The sequence below is a fragment of the Leiobunum rupestre genome, chromosome 4, assembly GCF_980474605.1.
Source record: "Leiobunum rupestre chromosome 4, qqLeiRupe1.1.hap1, whole genome shotgun sequence".
Classification (NCBI taxonomy): Eukaryota; Metazoa; Arthropoda; class Arachnida; order Opiliones; family Sclerosomatidae; genus Leiobunum; species Leiobunum rupestre.
In genome coordinates this window covers 63,116,625-63,137,417 of record NC_143387.1, presented here as the reverse complement: position 1 = coordinate 63,137,417, position 20,793 = coordinate 63,116,625, and the positions used below count along the sequence as shown (strand labels likewise).

Genomic DNA, 20,793 nt, shown 5'->3' with positions numbered 1-20,793 from the left:
CCGTCGATATTAAGAGAGCCTCTAACCGTGGGACGTCTTGTTTCTATTCCCTCTAGGACAAATTTTGGCGGTGCTTCCTCCGTGTCTCGTCCTTGACGGAATCTAAAGACGGATTCTCTATCGCGCATGACCCCCCGATGGCGCTGCCATTTTTCGTCCCTCGCCTCATATCCTTCTAACATATAGGATCCTTGGGCTAACATCTCCCAGTGCGTCACCGCCCTTAAGGGTTACAAGAGCCGGACCCCGACTCCCCGATAAAGCCGTGGCCCATTAAGGGCCGCTCCTTCCACCTAAAAAATTAAATCAGCCCTGTATCTTATTGGATCTCGAAGGATCACGTCTTCAGTCGCTATTGAAGCGCCACCCAGTGACGTTTTTCCTCCCCCCTCTCGCGATGGGGTCGTTATTCATTTGCTTCACCAAGGCCGATTTTCACACAGGTTTTTCAAACGCCGGTGTTGCACTTTAAATTTGGTCAGGTTGATTTTGAGTTTTCAACAAATGTGGATAATTTAGGCTCATGTGACAAATAACTTTCAAAAATTAATAATGATTATTATTAATAAAAATAGGTGGAAATTCTTTAGATTCTTACACTATGATCGAATTTTCACCTCGGTAAAAGAATAAAAATATGAATAATAAATGTGGTCCACCATGGATTAAATAACCTTAATAAGGTTATTTAATCCATGGGTCCACAAAGAAGATTTATTATCCTTAGCACGCGCTAAAATAAGAGACGTCAGAGCTACATTTTAAACCAGAAGTTCATCACGTTACTTTATATAAAGAGTTATTCCGATTATGCTAATGAGCCGTGTCAAGTCGCGTTTTTCTACCACTAGAGGTGCTGATCTTTTTCAGTATTACGTCAGCGCTACGTCACTAGCTATTATCGTTTAATTATTTCGACTGACTGACGCAATTAGGGAAATTAATATTATACTTAAGATAACGGGTATCTTGCATAAATTTCGATAAGTCTAGAAACAAACCGTAACCAGAAAGCAAAAGCCACGTAACACGAATTAGGTGGAATTTGGTTTAAGGACTTCTTTAAATTCGACTTCATGCTTTATAATGGGGATTTTATGGAAGCGCGTGATCTTGACGTTGAAATTTGGTGACGTTGACCTTCGAATATATTCGTTGCCATAGTAATGAGTTTATGTCGAGCAATCACCGAATACTCAACTACTTATTATCTAATATCAAGAATATATTTATTTATATTTAGGAAGAATGATAATGTTGCGATAATCGCCGGGCACGTTGAACGCCTTTCCCCCGTCTCGCGCGGGGGGGGGGGGGAGAGACAAAACGTCACCGGCGTTTGATTTCCATCGCGTTAGGTGACGTAAATTTTAAGCAGCCAATGAAATACCGGGACTATTCGTTTTATTTTAAACGGAGGAGCGTACTGGGGGGACCAACGGGTGGATTGAGAGAAAGGCTAAAAACCGTCTCGACATAGACATTCTCCCTAGGTATAAATAAATATATTCTTGATAATATTATAATATTATAATATTATAATATTATAATATTATAATATTATAATAAAATAAAGTAAAATAAAATAAAATAAAATAAAATAAAATAAAATAAAATAAAATAAAATAAAATAAAATAAAATAAAATAAAATAAAATAAAATAAAATAAAATAAAATAAAATAAGTACTATAATTTGGTCGATCTGACCTTGAAAATGGTGGTCATGACCTTCAAAAAGGCGATGTTTAGAATGGTAAACTAGAGCACCCCTGCAATACCCGTTCCTTTCAAATATTTAAATCAATATTTTCCAAAAATCCCCGAAAAAATAGTTACGTTCTTTCCGGTCTCAGGCCTCAAAATATTTATCGAATCCCGGTGTTTTACCTTTTTCTCGAAACAGCGCTTAAGTGACGCTCTATAAAACGTCTAGTAGAAACCGCGGCATAAACATAATTGCAATACTTCATTACTTCAGCGCGCATTTTATATTGACAAATCTACGACGAAACAAAACTACAGTTTTTCATAGTTTTTCAAACAGACGTCAAAATTTCTAAATTAATTATAACATTCGACTCGTACATTGAAATCGTACTTAATCTCAACCCTATAAACTTTCTCAATCAACACGGGCACGTGTGTTACTTATGTCATCGTTAAGCTGGTTTATAATTGGCTCGGTTTTGAATGAACAAAGTTTTAGTTTCGCTTTTGGAAGTACTTTCGCGGCGGGAATACACCGTTTATCGATTGTAGTCGAGATATAAAAGCTACTCTGCTGACGAGCGTAGTAAACATTACGATTAAGACTTCGGTGGAATTGGTCCAACTCATTACCGCGAATTACGAAGCGAACCTTAGATATTAAATCAAAGTTCTTTCGAATCGGCTCCGTTCATTTGCATATTTTATTACTTTTTCGAAAGTACAACGTTTAATTAATATAAAGTTAATATTTAGAATTTTTCCCGACACGGGTGTTGATCACTCGTTAGAAATTGAAATCATGTTGGAAAACTTAATATCATTGGGGCTGCTTTTGACACTCTTTTTTTCTTGGTTGTTGTAAGTATTAATGAATATAAGATTGTTATAAATATTTGCTTGTTTTAATTTTTCTTAAGCAATTAACGTATTGCGATGCTAACTTAACGTGGATTGATTTCAGCTATCGCGTTCGTACCATGTCAACTTGGTATCGATTGGGGATACCTGGACCCAAACCGCACTTTTTACACGGAAATTGCTTGCAAATTAGAGAAAAGGTATATTTAATTAAAGTGAAATTACTTTTAAAATTACGAACCTTTTTTTTTGGTTTTCACAGGGATTACCACAATGTCATTTGGAATGGACCGAAAAATTTGGAAACAATTTTGGGTACGTGTTTTTAAAAATTTTCTCTGACGCTTAATAATTAAAAAAAAATTACCTTTAAATTGAAGATACTACATTGGTGGTACTCCGTACTTCGTGCTCGGTGACGTAGACATGGCGAAGAAAATATTGACCACTCAGTTTGAAGCTTTTCCCAATAGACCAGTCAGTATGATAACATATGGCAATATAGAATTGTACCACAAGTCAATAATTATTTTCCATAAGTGTGTCGCGTAGTCGAAATAGTTTTTGATAGCCCTTTGTATAGTGACGTTGAATTTACGTCATACCCATAAACGATAAGCGCCTCTAACGTTAAAAATTGGAAACTTAAAAACTAATTATTAGGAACACGTCGTTACATTAGTTCTAAAAGCAGGTAACTTTGACTTACGTTAATTCGCTCTTTTGGCGTTTTTCGAAATAGTATTTCAAACTTCTTATATACTAAAATTATGAAAAATAGCGCCCATACATTTTCAAAATTATCGATAGTTAAGCGTTCTAGAAACGCATTGCGTAATGATATTTTAAGTGTTTATGGAAATTAATTTTTTTGAGATACCTGATTTTAAAACTAACACACGATGACGTCGTGTCACGTGGTACTACTCTGTAGATCTGTATACAAAAGCAGCGCTATAATTGCAGTGCATTTTAGGTTTCTAGCAACGGTTTTATGGTGCCAGTTGGTTTGGAAAAGAAACAGCTGATATTTCAATCGGGAGATCAATGGAAATCGCAAAGAACGAATTGGAAATCCTTCTTCAATCCTAAGAATATCGAACAAGTGAATTTTTTAATCATATTTCTCAAGGTATTAAGAGGTTGGGGTTAAACGGTATCTCTTTCAGTTTTTCCCATACCTGGATTCCGTGGTCATCCAATTTCTATCTGACTTCGAACAGACGTTGTCACCGGATGAAAGTGTGGACATTTACCAGCTGTACCAGGACTTAACGATGGTCATTATCGGGAAGGTGATCTTGGGTTTGGAAGAGTCCGTCGCTTTTGGAAAAACGCCCAAAGTGATATCCACTTTCCGAGCTATTCTCAACAAAGGATCCAGAAAGTGGCCCGTCTCCATTGGTAAATCTTTCATCCAAGTTATTAAAGTGCGAATGGTTAGATAGCTCCATGTACAAAAAAAAACTCGTCGAAATAATAAGTGACGGATGGTAGGTGGTTCCTTCGTTCGTTAAAGTTATTCTGAAACGACGTTTTTTTTGCGATTTTAAATTATTTGCTGTACTATAGTCGTTATGATTTTGTGGCTTAACGCACGTTATGAGTTATCGAAGTCTGTGCTGTTCGTTTTCGGATTAACCCGCTAGTTATTTTATTAAAAAATCGTCAACTGGACGAAATCGCGCGTTTTGCAAAGTAAAAGACGTTTTCTGCAACATTTGCTTCTTTGTAGGGAGCGTTTGCACTTTGATAGAATCGTTTTGATTTGTGTATCGAAAACTACAATATCGATTTTCGGACATTGATACATCTGATTTTAAATTAATTAGTCAAAATTTGTATTACTAAAATTTTAGTACAACTGCTTAATCTTAATAAAATAGATATATATTTCTATACGTAACAATTTTTAATCACTAATTTAAAGGTTTTAAATTAGAAAAGGATCTTTTAAACAATAAATAAATTAAATATTTCTTAATTAAAATTAATAAGATTACAAAAACTTTCCTTATTAAACATTGGACTGCCAAAGCCAGGAATTTAACCGGGGCTAAGCAGGATAATTTCCTTAAAATATTGCAATGGTAATAGCCGCTAACGCCATCTAGTAGTGGATAAAACAACACGTTACTCTAGGGCTATCTGTTACACTCTAACAACTCTGCTTTAGCCACAAGTGGTTTAAAGAACGCATTCACGCTTTCTATTCCAGCTTGCTTTCCGGAGTTCGATTTTGTGGTAATACCCGTCATGCGTTTCGTCGAACTGGTCCGGAAGAGCTTTCACAAATCCAAGATGTACAATTTCGTGTCCGATTTTCAAGCCCTGATCAATCAACGACGTGGAGGAATCAACGTAAGAATGAAATCATCAGTTTACAATTATGTTCCATAAGTGTGTTAGTTAGTCGAATAACTACTGCTAGTTCCATTATGTCTCTAAATATGCCCAAGGACGATAATATACTACTCACGAGGAGACTACCCGAGGTGATAATCACCGATTTTGTTGAAACTAGGTGGGTATGTAGACCTTATGGTAACATGAAATTTAACCAAGGGAAAAGTTGCCATGGCAACCGAAAATGTTTTTGAAAACACAGTATGTATATTTTCCCAATGACAATAACATGGGAATTTGAAAAATTATCAAAATTGACAAATGAAATTAATTTTATGATATTTTGATGAATTTTGATCAATTTGATCAAAATATGTAAAAATTGATCAGAATCGGTAAAAATGGAGAAAAGCGAAATATAAAGATAAAAAAGTTGTATTTGCCAACTAATCGCCAAATCGAAGATAATAAATGAATTTTATCAAAATGAATAAAATGGAATTTAGTTTGAATTATTATTATTATTTTTTATAGGGGGGACCCTTAGAAGTGCTCAGATTCCCATGTTATAATATACATACATTTTCGGTTGCCATGGCAAAACTAATACCCATTGCAACTTTTCCCTCAACTTTTCCCTTGGTGAAATTTCATGTTACCATAAGTTCTACATACCCACCTAGTTTCAACAAAATCGGTGATTATCACCTCGGGTAGTCTCCTCGTCAGTTAGTTTGCAGGTCCCAGTCGGAGCTGGCCGAAAGTGTTAGTGTCGAAAAAAGATTCGGTATGAAAATTCAAACTATCTGAAGTGGCATACTTATAGTCATTATGTAACTTATGCAGTGACGACTAGCACGTATTCGACCTAATTGCTAAGACTGAAGTCCACCAAAAATGTCTGGTCATTATAAAATGATTATCAGTAAATATTTATCACGCGAAATACAATTATCTGAATGCGCACTTAGGAATAGACGCTAGCAGAGCTAGGAGCAACAAATACAAGGAGAACGCAGCTAGCCTTTAAACACGCTAAGGCAGTGTTGTGTACAAATTTCATTGGACGAGCCTTTACGCTGAACGTTTTACGGGCGGGGTTAAGACAATTTCCGAATTTTCCCCTTCCGACGGCAGCAGGCGCTAAAGCGTCTAACCAATGAAAACTGTACGCAAGAAAATGTACGACTTCTGACGGGTTGCGTTCTCCTTGTGTGGGGTGCTGTGTTTGTTGCTCCTAGCTAGCATTAACTCTATTTCTGTCTTATTTAACTTGTTAAAAAGTTCCACGCGCGTCTTGATGTTTTAGCGTAAACGGGCTCGAACAATTTTGCGCGTGCTCCCTGAAATAAAATAAAAAATGCGGGAACCTTTTACGCGAAAATATTAAAGAGCGCGTGAAACATTTGAACATGTTGAACAAGAGTACAAGACATGAAGAATTTAATGCTAGGCTGGTCGAATCCACTTTCACGAAGGGGAGGAGCTACCTGAAATTCGGGCCGAAATTTTCAAATGATTCTGTGGCCCTTTGGCTTTTCTGGGATCCAAAATTCATCTTGATAATTTTCTTTCTCATATAGAACAACAATTCAACAGATTTCTTGACTAAGATGTCACTTCTTCAGAACGATAAGGACATTCTTACCGCGGATTGTTTCGCTACCTTGTTTGGAGGGTGAGTGCTCGTTTAGTTCTCCACAGAGTAAACGCCCCGAATACGACTAAGTATGGTTACATTCATTGACAGCTTCGAAACCATCAGCATCACTTTATTGCACGCAACGCGGATTCTGGTCAAGGAAATGGAATGCCAAGAAAAGTTACGACACCAAATTAAAAATCAGGAAAATGGACGCGAAGTAATTCATCTTTTCGTAACAAAAGATATTACGCGAGACATTATCATTCTAAAATTTTATCTAATTAGGATCAGTTGGATTATCAACAATTGGGACGGATCAAGTACTTGGATGCCCTGTTTAAGGAAGTACTTAGACTGTACAACCCAGTCCCTGGGTAAGGACAACCCGTGGTTAGCTTCTTTTATTTGAAAGGGTATCTATAGACAGTGTAATATTTACAGTTTCATACGACGACAATCAACCAAAGATTGCGTGCTCGACGATGGTACCAAACTCGAAAAGGGTACGGTGGTACAAATTCCAATGGCAGTCTTGCACAAGAATCCCCAGCAATGGGAAAACCCCCAACAGTTCAATTCGAAAAGGTTCCTAGACAAGGAGGCGTCCAGCCAGTCCCAGTACTTCGTTCCGTTCGGAGCTGGCCGTCGCAACTGCGTGGCGGCCCATTTCGCGATGACAACGATGAAACTGGTGGTCTACAGAATATTTGGAAGGTTCCGTTTGGATACGGATGACGATATTTCAAAGGACATTCCAACTAAGAATAGCATAATTAGGGTGGTGCCCAAGTCGGGTTTCTCGGTAAAACTTCGAAAAATGGACTAAATATGTTTATTTTATTCTCAATACACGTCCGCGAAACCAATTCGTGGCATTTTGTAATATTTATTAGTGTATAGTTTGGCGAAATAAAATGTATATAATAACGCTTTTAACATAGAAATGTGTTTATTTTCGCCTCGCACGCGGTGCTGGTTTCGTCAATAGACTGAGTAGGCTTAAGTCTAGCTAGGGACCTATCCAAAATGAGTGAGGGTCCTAGACGAGACAGAGGTCAAGGAACGGGGTTAGGGACCTAATAAAGCTCAAGCCCACGCCACTGCTCGCGCGCTGTCTCTAGCATATTCCTGAGCAATTGGCGTAGAAGAAATGAACGTGACGGTAGGGCAGGAGTGTAACCCCCGGGGAAAGGTGGTTGGCAGCGTTGATGAAACAGATCTTGTCCTTGGTGCTGAAGTCGACGGATTTGCACTCGCTGTCTTGTAGGCACTCTTTCATGCACTCTTCTTCGTTGTCCAGTTTCTTCTCGGCGATATTGTTTTGAGATATGCCTTTGTTCGGAATCTTCACGAAGTTCACTGAAATTATATCAATATTAAATATGATCGTGTGGTTAAGCTTTTGTTTCTTGGAAAATGAATTCGGCCTCGGGCCAGTAGCGGCGCTAAGGGTGGGCTGAAGTGGGCTTTAGCCCCCCTGCATTTCTGAGAGGGGCCACATATTTATATTAAAAGGGCCACATATTTATAATTAAGAGGCCACATATTTTAATTTATGAATTTTCATTATCTCTAGAAATTTGTTTTATTACCAAAAAAAGTTTTTCTGGAAAAAATCTTTCAAAATCAATTTGTTTACTCAAAAAGGTAGTAGACCATAAACATATAGATTCGGGAGGAAGGTAGCGGAAATTGAGAGAAAGTTGAATAGAAAGGGGCTTATGGGAATTTAGGGAAATTTCCCAGGCATGCACGTGTCCCCTCCAGGTCAGATACAAAGGTCAGTAGGGGGTCTAGAAAACGCGACGAGAGCCGCAACAATAAAACGAACTTGCTCTTCTCGCTTCCTGGAAAATTTTGGGTTTTTTCGATTTTACCACTTTTGCGAAATATGGTCAATCCAAGGTTCCCGCTAAGGGCCACAAAATAATTAGCCCACCTGTGAAAAAACCTTAGCGCCGCTACTGCCTCGGGCGAAGATAATATAGTAAAAGTAGATTAATCCATTGTGAAAAGGGATAAAAAGCTACAACCTAAACAAATTTGAAGAAATTTAAAAAGAGATTAGTTTCTCTTTTCGGTGTAATAGTCGCGAGCCAGATTTCCCGCACGGTACGAAACCGGTCTACCGTTGGAATTTCTGCCTATTTTATTTTATTTTATTTAGTTTGTCACTCGAAAATCTATCTACATCGGTACGAGCTATTTGTATGTTTTTAAATTTCTTCAAATTTGTTTAGGGTGTATCGTTTTTATCCCTTTTCATAATGGACTAATCTACTTACTTATTCGCTAATTTTGTCCTCCTTTGCAATGCAGTCCATAGCCGTGGTTCCTTTTAACTTAACATTCCGTAGAAAATATAGTGTCATCTTCGTTTATAAAGTCAATCTATTAGCGAACCGGGGTGAAGCGATTTCGCACGCGTGAACCAAGAATTATCGTCGGCGGTCAAAACTGGCATTCAAACCGACCTAAACTGTGTTTTAAGCTCTAGTGTGACCTTGGCTATAGAGCTACGTAGCGGTCAAATCGAGAAGCTGAAAATCCATCAGCTTTGTAAGCCGCTACTTGAAAAGGCTAATTCAGCTAGATTCTACCATTGAACTGGGAATAGTACCGGTAGAATTACAATTTCAATCCGAGTTCCGCGAAACAAATTTTTAAAAATTGGGAACTCTATCATTTATCGGTGGTGCCATCCGCTGTTAGCGGTGGGAACTATATCCAATATTCCACTTTGAAAGTGATAGATGGCGCCACGGTTAAATGATAGAGTTGACTGCTGAGTCCACCGAATCAAAATTTCAGAATTTGTTTCGCGAAACCACGACTCCCGAACGCACCTATGTCATCCTAGCAGTACTATTCCCAATTCAATGGATTCTACATGAAATTTACAATCTAAAAACGAGGTAGGAAATGTGGAGGTCTCACTTCGTTCGCAAAGTGTTCCACAAGTGCCGCATTTGCAAGAACATCGGAATCCCCGTTTGGTTCGAATCGTCGGTAAGGTCGATTCGCAGGTTCCTCCGTTCTGGCACGTCACAGTGTCGCAACCATCCTAGAAGCGTGTGCATCCATAATTATTACCAAGAATTATTTCAGGCACCTAATAATACGAGACTGCGAAGATTCTAAACCCCTGGTGCCCTCGCATCTGCTGTATAAATTTAAAGCAAGTGTCGGCTCTAGGTGAAGTAGCTCTTTTTTCAACAGATGTCGCTAGCGTCGAAATCAAAACAAGATGCTGAAGCTACATTTTGACTCAAAAGGCGGGACATTAAAGTATGCTTCGCGTTGATTGGCTCGTTTGTAAATTTGTCAATAACTTCAATTATAGTAATTGTTTACTATATATTTTATATGGGATATATAATTTAGGTTAAAGTTCACTAAGCAGAGTAAAAGTGGTCTAAATATAACACTCTATAATGACTCTCTGACGACGTTATTGTTTCGCTATTTTGAATTTTAGCTTCCGTTCCCATTAATAGATGGCTCCACGCTCTCCACGAAAGTCATTTTTTTCGAAGATTCGGATAGATTCATGGCCATCTCTAATAACAGGGGCCTTTTCATAATACAGGTGGCAATGATAGAGCCGACAGTTGCTTTAAGTATTTAAAAAAATCGTTTAGTCAAGAATGTATTTATTTATAGTTAGACACTTCGGGAAAATGGAAATTTGGAGACGATTTTTAACGTTGCTCAAAATTCCCTCAGGCTCTAACAGTAAGATCCTTCCTCTTAAAGGGAGTATAACCCCTCTTCTTTGGTAGGGTGCGCTTAGACTATACCGAGTAGCTTCCAAAAGCCTTCCTAGCGAGGGGCGGCAAGGAGTTAGTTTGATCGGGTTAAGGGGGAAGAATACAGTAAAAGCCTCTTTTTCGTTCAAGCTGCACGTTTCTGTTTTAACAATTACATAATTGTATTATATTTTTCTTATTAGGCTGAACATTCCTCTAGTGCTTAAAATAATTTTGATAATTATAATATTAATAGTTGACGAAATATAAGTTCCTAACTAAAGGGTAGTTTGGACGCTTGCCCGTCTTGTTTAGCTCCCGGGGTACAAATTAAAACGTAATTTAACTTTATTACTTTTAAATTTAAAATTGTCAAAATTATTTTAGTCACTAAACAAGAGGCTGTTCTACACTTAAATATTAATTTTATAAGTTAAAATACAAAATTAAACGAGTTCAGCTTGAAATAGCGCGAAAGTAGACAATGGCCACTGTAGTCTTCCCCCTTAAGTATAACCTTTTACTGTATTCTTCCCCCTTAACCCGATCAAACTAACTCCTTGCCGCCCCTCGCTATTAAGGCTTGTGGAAGCTACTCGGTATAGTCTAACACACCCTACCAAAAAAGAGGGGTTATACTCCCTTTAAAGAAAATGAAATCAGCCCGGTGTCTCATTGGTTCCCTGAAACTGACGTCTGCTGACGCCTTATCAATGAATAACTCTATGGGGATTATGTATAAAAAATGGTTTCATTAAAAGAAAACCGTGTTGTTTTTCGGCCTAGGAGAGTGCAAAATTTCCAATTCAAGGTCAAAATGTAACTTCATAAGGAAAACGCCTCCAACATGGGAAGTATACCAGTCTGATAACTTCGGTTCATTAACTTTTTAATCAGCGAGTCATAAATTAGTTGTTTTTTTTTACTAATTTATAGCAATTATTGCGAAAAACGTAATTTAAGATTTCATTAAACCCGTAGTGATATATTCCTATTAATTTATTTTGTTCCCCAAATAACAGTTATATAATAACTATGTCTCCTAGGGTTTTACAATCGCCGTGTCTGTCGGTCTGTCCGCGCTGCGAACGCGTAAGCATTTTCGGGGTAAAGGTTAAACACTGCGTACGCAGTTTCTAGAAATCGCTGCGTTCGCAGTTTCTTGGAAAAGGTTTTTGCAAACGAGCCTTCTTTTTGTCATTGGGTCAGGGTGTAGTACAATTTTCTATTGCAAATTATGATTGTATGTTTCGAATCTTTGAAGTTTGGCACGGTAAACGTCTCAACATCCAAATGTTCACGGTATACGTCTCATTATCAATTTGCGTTAGTATCGGCCGGGATTCGAACCCGAGCCCTCCGGCGTGACCGGTGTGCGTTCTACCACAGAACCACTGATACGTGTTACGCTTCACTCAAGATTTTCTTAGAAACTCAGCTGAAGCGGAAGAGTAGTTAATAAAGTCTTACATTCTCGTTCACTTTTTTTGTAAGATCTATTTTTATTTAGATCAAGCTTTTATTTTAGTTAAAAATATTGAATTGGTCTGGAATGAAACCGGGAGCGCGGTGAAAGGACTTTGATATGCTGCCGCTGAGCCTATGATCCCTGTTACGCTGTATAATAAATCTGTAATATATTCATCAACGATATTTTCGTAACTCTTTAATTATCAAACCTCCTAAGCCTTAATTGTCAGTAGGTGTATTTGTTTTTCGGATACGCAGATTGTTTGTTATTATTTATTAATATAATATGTTGCTGCTTCCGGGCAAATTCCGCGAAATGGTTCATTTTTGGAGGAACCTTTGTGGTGTCTAGGAGGATTCAAGTGTACCTGGAGAAGAATTCGGGGGGCCACGGGAGAGGCTGCTCAAAACCTCAAACCCTTGGACATAAAACTACAACGGAGCCATCTAGTGGGGAAAATGTGAACTATGATCACTTGTTTGGTTTAGGAACTGGATAAAAAATTATATTTTTATGGCACCTAGAATCGCTACGACAGTTGTCAAAGCAACAATATTTCCCCATAATTAAATTTAAAACTTAACATTCATTGCAACTTTCTTTGAAATTATATAGTTTTCGGGCATAAATTCTTCGACGTGGCCTAAGCTAAAAACCGTTAAAGTTCGAAATACTGTCTAGCAGACGAATGTTTTGGTAACTCCTAGGTTACTTTGAAGCTTTGTAGGTGGTGCTAGAAACGTTATGTCCAAGTATTTGACACACCAGGTGACAGCTGTAGCCGAGCCGCGAATACAAATTTCTTCTCCAGGTACACTTGAATCCTCCTAGGTGGTGTTTATTAATTTTTACCTCTCCGAGCCCCTAGGAGGGGTTTTGCAATGACCGTTGTGACAATTTTTATAAAAAGGTGGGAAATAATTAATTAAGGGTTTGTTGTCTAGGGGACAATTTTATAGACTAACAAATTGGTGTCACATTGGTAAATAAAGAATGATTTCGGTAAAGGTTCCGTAGATTTATTTGGTCGATTAATTAAAGATGAATATTAAGACGTACGTACATTTACAACAACTGATAATGGGAGGATCTGGCTCTGGTCTCTTAACTAATTAGCAATGAGTCTTACGGTTTCGAAGAGAAGGTTCATTTCCTTCGAAGGCAAACTCTTGGTTTCTTGATGACTAACGACGTGAGTCCGCACTGCACTTTTTAATGATGGAGGTCACTCGTTTATTGCTCTCGGCGAACATACTTTAAACTTCGGCTTTTCAGCCCACCACTGCCACCAGAAATCTGGCTACAAACAGAGTGGCGTCCGCGTTTTGTTGATCAACCGTTCTGACCACTAATTTCACGTGCCTCACTGTATAGCGCTGATCAGCATTCGCTACGGGGTGGATAATTGTGTCCAAAAGAGTGGAATATTTGGAGAAGTCTTGACGTCACATGGAGATACCCAAAAGGGGAAAGACCAGAGCCATAATAAGGAGAACCAGAGCCAGTGGAATATTTATTTTTGTATGAATGATACAATTTTGTTACACCGTGTCTGTCTGTCTGTCTGTCTAGGCTACGAACACGTACGCATTTTCGGGGCAAAGGGTAATCACCGCGTTCGCAGTTTCCTGGAATTAGGGAAAGCTTTTTCCAAAAGAGCCCTCTTTTGGTCATTGGGTGTATTATTAAATATTTCATTTTGCGTTAGTATCGGGCGGGATTCGAACACGAAACCCTCCTGCACAACAGGTGAGCGTTCTACCACAGAACCTCGGATACATGCAACGCTTCACTGAAAATTAGAAACTGTTCCGAGGAGAGGTATATTTTGGCTTGCCAACTTGTTTTAGTATCAATTTGCCATGTTATTCCTGAAATCCAACTCCTTGTATTTTCGATACAGTATGGCACCACCTTAGGCCAAAGTCATCGAGCGACTTTTAATGCCTTAAACAGGTGGCCGGTTACAATGCGTAGGAGGGTGGTGGAAAGCCTTTCACGCCACGTGATCCAACAGCTTCCTACACTAACTATTACCGTTAACCTTTGATAAAATCGTCCACTTATCAATTAAAATGGCCACAGGCAGCAATTTTGGGACCACATTTTACCCCGACTCGAACTATTGGCCACCAGAGAATCGGAGTAAAATGACGTCATAGGGTTACTCTTCTTACCTTGCTCCGAAATCCAAGAACAATTAAAAAGTATCCAGCTAATGTTACTGTTGATGACGGGCACCAAATTACATTGTGGACAGGGCCCCCAAAATCTTTGAGACCATTCAGCGCTTTGTGATCAAGATGAACTTTCGCTACTACCAGGAGACATGACTAGGAGTTCACAGCCAGGCGCTTTTCCCAACGCGCACTGTGAACGGAAAACGTGTCTTTCCCTTCTCTAACTTTTACCCCCCAAACCCTGGTATCTCCAGTCTCGGAGACGGACCCGAGAAGAAATATTTTAGTGACGCTCTCTAGCGAGGATTGTGGGAACTACCGAGAAGATAAAACCAGTTCTGACTGGGTTGTAGAGCCGCCTCAGCGTGAGCCCGCGAGAAGGGTTTTTTCTCCCAGAGGGCGCAATGTTGAGAGTAAAGTATCTCACGCGACGGCCGAGAAAAAAAGGACCGGCTGAGAGAAAATTCGAGGGGTGGATAGAAAGCGGGGGTTATTTGGAAAAACGGGTTTTTGTGTTCACGATGCCGTGGTCCATTCTCCGCGGCAACCGCTGTCAACTCCTAGTCATGTCTCCTGCTACTACCTATGCGAGGGTTGTAACATAATAGGTGGTTTCTTTTCGCTTGTTCTGGGAATTTGAAGTAGGGTAAGAAGAGTAACGCTATGACGTCATTACGATTCTGTGGTGGCGAATAGTTTGAGTCGGAATAAAAATGGCTGCTACAGATAAGTTCTTGCTAGCCAGACGACCAAATCCCATTTAATCTCTTTACACGTCCTTTTCAAAAGGAGTAAAAAGAGAAGCATCGGAATAGGCAAATAAAACGTTTTAGGTTAAAAAGAGTACCAATAGAAAAAAAACGGGTATTTTTCCTATGTGGGGGGTATCATAAACGTATGGTATAAATAATACTTACTCACTATCTTAGAAACCGATATCTGAAATTAGCTACTTACGGAGCGAACGTACAGGCCTGGCGTGTTTTCTCGGGAATCGGAATCGTCGGACATTTCGCATTTCCCGTTCACAATTCGCCATCCTTTGCAGGTGTCCGGGTTGTTGAGACATTGGCCCGCGCAGTGCCACGGAATTAAGGGCTGATTGTCGGCGAAATTCAGCGGCTGACCATTGTCGACAGGTGACAGGGCGAAAAAGTATTCGGATCTGGTCGGGACTTTGCGACCATAAACTAAGGAAACTACTAACGGGATAAATAAAAGTCGCGAAAATTTTTCGCGTCGAGGTCCCATCGTTACCTAGTTTGTATAATACGGAGAGCCCGAAAGACCACTATCGAATTAGGACCGCGGGGATTATCGTAACGGTCGTGGTCGCTTAGCAACTTTCCGAAACGGAGAGAAAGTGACCTGGGAAAATCGGAAGTGCCGGTAGTGGTCATTTCCGGAATCACGCGTGAGCGAGGAAGGGCAGTCCTGACTAGCACGCGATGCCGGCTTTGACCCAACGTAGAGGTGAGAAGGACAGGGTAGCTATTAACGTTGAAGTTTGTTAAAAAAAATTCCATTGTTAATGTAAGAATAAGCCTTTTCATTTTACATAGCGCGAGAAGTTCACAAACATTTTTTTTTGTTTTATAGCAGCTCAATTTCCGAATTTCCAAAAATTACGTGTCCTCTTTAATAGGCTTCGTGTAAACTTTAAACCTTGGTCAGAAATATCGTCGGTTATCGATTGAGTCAGGGCCGGACTTAGAGATCCTGGGCCCATAGGCAGATAAGGAGTCTGGGCCCCCGTTTCACGCGCTGCATTTACTCTTATCCCTGGAACTAGGCTGTGCCTGAAATTCCCTGATTCAGCGTAGAAGTCTGAGCTCTACGGTTATATTACAAAATAACAGCTCTTAACATTCGTCGACTAAATATGCGATAATTATGCAACATTGCGATTTAAGGCTGCGTCCGTAAACTGCCAGGCAGAAATTTTGGTAATTTTAAAACAAAATCTTCTACCTAGGAATTTCTCCAATATAAATTACGATTGATATTGTAGATTTATGCCTTTGAATACAGTAATTACGGTCACTGGAGGGCCCCTTCCAATATCGAAAAGTCGGAAAAAACGTCCTATATAATACACTGTTAAAATTATAGGACACCGAAAATGGAAATTATCGCATGGGACCAAAGGGAGTGAGCCTTACTGCGGTGGTTCGACTATTGAGAAAAGGGTTCCACGGTAATTATCACATGGGTAAAAGGGGGAGGTGGGTACCACGGTTATTATCACATGGGAAAAAGGGGAAGGGGGGTACCACGGTAATTATCACATGGGGAAAAGGGGGAGGTGGGTACCACGGTTATTATCACATGGGAAAAAGGGGAAGGGGGGTACCACGGTAATTATCACATGGGAAAAAGGGGGAGGTGGGTACCACGGTTATTATCACATGGGAAAAAGGGGAAGGGGGGTACCACGGTAATTATCACATGGGAAAAGGGGGGACGTGGGTACCACGGTTATTATCACATGGGAAAAAGGGGAAGGGGGGTACCACGGTAATTATCACATGGGAAAAAGGGGGAGGTGGGTACCACGGTTATTATCACATGCGAAAAAGGGGAAGGGGGGTACCACGGTAATTATCACATGGGAAAAAGGGGGAGGTGGGTACCACGGTTATTATCACATGGGGAAAAGGGGAAGGGGGTACCACGGTAATTATCACATGGGAAAAAAGGGGAGGTGGGTACCACGGTTATTATAACATGGGAAAAAGGGGAAGGGGGGTACCACGGTAATTATCACATGGGAAAAAGGGGGAGGTGGGTACCACGGTTATTATCAAATGGGAAAAAGGGGAGGGGGTACCATGGTAATTATCACATGGGAAAAAGGGGGAGGTGGGTACCACGGTTATTATCACATGGGAAAAAGGGGAAGGTGGGTACCACTGTAATTATCACATGGGGAAAAGGGGAAGGTGGGTACCACTGTAATTATCACATGGGAAAAGGGGAAGTTGGGTACCACTGTAATTATCACATGGGAAAAAGGGGAAGGTGGGTACCACGGTTATTATCACATGGGAAAAAGGGGAAGGGGGGTACCACGGTAATTATCACATGGGAAAAAGGGGGAGGTGGGTACCACGGTTATTATCACATGGGAAAAAGGGGAAGGGGGGTACCACGGTAATTATCACATGGGAAAAATGGGGAGGTGGGTACCACGGTTATTATCACATGGGAAAAAGGGGAAGGTGGGTACCACTGTAATTATCACATGGGAAAAAGGGGAAGGTGGGTACCCCAGTTATTATCACATGGGGAAAAGGGGGAGGAAGAGCCTTACTGGAGTGGTTCTACTTTAGGGAAAAGGGCACCATGGAAAATCTCGCATGGGGAAAGGGGGAGGGCGCCTTACTGCGGTTGTTTGACTATGCGGGAAAGGGTCGCACGGAAATTATCCCATGGGAAAAAGGGGTTGGGGGCCGTACTGGGGTGGAGTGCCTCGAAACACACAACTAGCTGAGGGCCCGCCTGTAAGGCGGGCTTCTCGGCTAGCATATGTATAAGAACGTTAAACAAAAGGCATCGCTTGGGCCATGATTTAATCGGTTTCAGAATAACTCCGTCCTAAAATCCGCGTGCAGCGCGCGCTTGAACTAGCTGGACGCGGATTTTAGGGCGGAGTTATTCTGAAATCGATTAAATCATGGCCCAAGCGATGCCTTTTGTTCAACGTTCTTATACATATATACGTTCTTGGTTATAGTAGTAGTAGCTACTGCTAACAATTGGCTTAAATATTCGGCCTACCGAACATAGTAGACGTCAGCTATCAAACATTGTTAAAACATTTTTCACGTTCTTCAAACACACTTATCTATTTAATTAGTTGTCTAGCGACTACGAAATCTAAAAGTGCACAAGATAATTATCTTGTGCACTTTTAGATTTCATTGTTTTTATTTTTTATTCTCATACTTTTGTGCAAGTCGCTAGACAACTAATTAAATAGATAAGTGTGTTTGAAGAACGTGAAAAATGTTTTAACAATGTTTGATAGTTGACGTCTACTATGTCCGGTAGGCCGAATATTTAAGCCAATTGTTAGCAGTAGCTACTACTACTATAAAGAACTCAGTCTAAGTATATAATCTCCTGGTGAAGAATTGGGTTCTTTTTAGGGGAAAGCGAATTTTAACTTGTCTACCGGACTGAAACAGTAGCAAGCTAGCGGATGTGACTATCACCTACTCGTATTAAAATAAAATTAAAATCGCACTGGAGAGATAATGAATCTAATCTTTTGGGCTCGGTAGTCCACTTTTAAGCTGGGCAAAACCCCACTACGGCCTTCGTGCGTAGTTTAAATTTTGGTCATAAGTATCGCCGCCTACCGACCGAGTTTTAAATTGAATATATGAAAGCTGTCTGCTCGTTCAAAATTATATCTGCGCAACAGCTGAAAGTTCAACCGAAAAACCTAGAAATTCAAAAGTCGTCTGCTATTTCTTCACATATTTAGTTGGCGGTTATTAAGGCAGATGGAGCTATATTTCCTAAGCTCGAAGCCTATTGGCCGTTGGAAAGTTTTGGGATTGTTTCCGGCCCGTCCCAGTCGAGATGAAGCCGAAAATATTGAAAGCGAGTTGAGACATTTTCCACTTTTCCAAGGAGACTGTTTTCCCGGGCTACGCGAAATATACAATACAATAAAACGGAAATTGTACATTTACATCTAAACTAGAAATATTTTTACGTTTAAGAAGGTTATAAATTATTATTTTAAAATATGTTGAATACAAATATACAAAATTAATTACAATATTAAATACAAATTTACACCATATATACATACTAATTAATTACTCTACAAATTTTAACTAAGCGCCGAATATACATTTTAAAGCTTTTTACACCTAATGAGAGTTAAAATTATGCAAATTTAGAGGAGCATGAGATGAGATTGATAAAATATGAATTTAAGTGAGAGGTAATTAAGATTGTTGTTTTGTCACAGGAATAGAGTTCGAAATGGCAAGATTTTTCAAGAAAGTTAATTGGAATGTGAGGAGAGTTAGTTTAATTAGTGAAATTCGAGAAGAGAAGGATTAGTTAACGTTGGTGAAAAGACAAGAGTTTGAGCTTATAGGCGAAGAAAGCATAATAAACATAGGCACAAAAATTATGTCCTTAATGAGAATGTATAACAATCAATTCTGTAGTTTGCACTTGTTGCGAAAGGTGTGAGCTACGCAACGATTGTACTCTGCGCAAGCTATCATACAATGGACGTTATTCCTATTTCCTTCAAGAGGTGGATTTTGCAAGTTGTAGAATAAAATTGGGGAAGCAGACGATATTTTCCAAAGAACAAAAAGAGAGTTGATTTAGATTTCACCACACGGCACCTAAGACTTTCTGATGTTTTAATGTCCTTTCTCCACCTCCGACTTCGGTCAGGTTTGGACTGGAAACGGTGGTCCCATCTCCCAGCCTTTTGGAGTCCACCGAGATATCCGGTGCCAGCTGTGTGCCCGTCGTTCCCCTTTACAGTGCCGTCTTTCCCATTGGGCCCGTTGGGCCCTGGCCCAGGGCCCCGAGATCAAGAGGGGCCCCCTCAGGCCCAATAAAAAACCATTCAATATTAAAAATTTTTCTTTGAAATAACGACTAAACGAAGGTATATCTGTGCCCTATTTTTATATTTCACTCAGACGTTTTATGACGACGGGCGGACAACGTCGCCACATTTTTAGTCTAAGCTGATTTCTACCCTCGATAATGTGTTTTCCGTCACCAACAGTTTTGCGGACACAGCCTATTTTTATATATTAGTAGGCCAAAATGATTTGAATTACCTGTTCAACTGAAACGTTTCTCTAAGTAAGTTTAATAGCATTATGGACAGAGTGGGAAATAAGGATTTTTTTTAAAGCAGACAGGTGACCAGTGACTCACCTGGCCTAGAATAAATAGACTGGACCACGAGCAGTGCACGTCGTCTGCTACATTAGAATAGCGTGTTTTAACTATTAACCGTTTTTAATAGCTTGAATTCTAGGGCTGGGCGAGTACTCGAACATGATCGAGTACTCGGAATTTTTTGAAGTCGAGTACTCGAACTGGACCTCGAATAATTAATTGGAAAATACTCGTCGATTATCGATTACCAAAAATTGCATAGTCAAGTACCCGATAACTCGATTAAGCTGCTGTAAGTTCAAAAATGGTTTTTGCAACTTTTTGGGGTTAAAATAATAAACGGTACCTACAAGACGTAGAAACAACAAATACTTTGAATGACCTTGTGGATGGATCACGGTTTTTAATACGTACTGAGCTTGCACGGTTTTTCTCCAAGCAATATTATTAAGTTTTAGTTTTGGATGTCGGCTGGCGTTAGAACTTAGAACTCTTGACTTCCTAAGCAATATACGGACAGACGATACATTAATAATTTTTAAAAAATGTATATTTTTTATTTTACTATTAATTACTATAATTAGGCTAGTAGGCTAGTATACTAGTCTTTTATATCCCACTTCAATATTACTAGACTCGAATACTCGGTGAAAAAAATTTCGTACTAGATACCCGACTCGATTGCCTAAAACCAATACTCGCACAGCATTAGTGAATTCGAATTGGAATGTACTAACATGCCGCAGCCGCCGTTATATATTTATATTTACCTCGAATTAATTAAGTGGTCCAGTGGACCACTAACCCCGCTCCGATTTAATTAATAAACTGGTCCGGGCAATTATTAAACTGGTCATTTGCTTACTGCCATCGCCTTATTTCCCACGCTGATTATGGAACCGATTTGTGTGGTCGTGGGATTTCAAGAGCTTGTTTTTTTT

General features: G+C 39.6%; 1 protein-coding gene across 1 annotated transcript; it reads left to right on the top strand.

Moving 5' to 3' along the window:
- Positions 1 to 2,284: 2,284 nt before the first annotated feature.
- LOC149948712 (cytochrome P450 3A6-like) lies at positions 2,285 to 7,485 on the top strand. Its single transcript, XM_090172444.1, has 11 exons — positions 2,285 to 2,569; positions 2,673 to 2,769; positions 2,832 to 2,884; positions 2,950 to 3,046; positions 3,546 to 3,674; positions 3,739 to 3,973; positions 4,788 to 4,930; positions 6,499 to 6,593; positions 6,666 to 6,777; positions 6,846 to 6,934; positions 7,002 to 7,485. Exons 1-11 carry the CDS (start codon positions 2,511 to 2,513, stop codon positions 7,384 to 7,386), a joined length of 1,494 nt encoding a protein of 497 aa, XP_090028570.1. The 5' UTR covers positions 2,285 to 2,510; the 3' UTR covers positions 7,387 to 7,485.
- Positions 7,486 to 20,793: the final 13,308 nt, after the last annotated feature.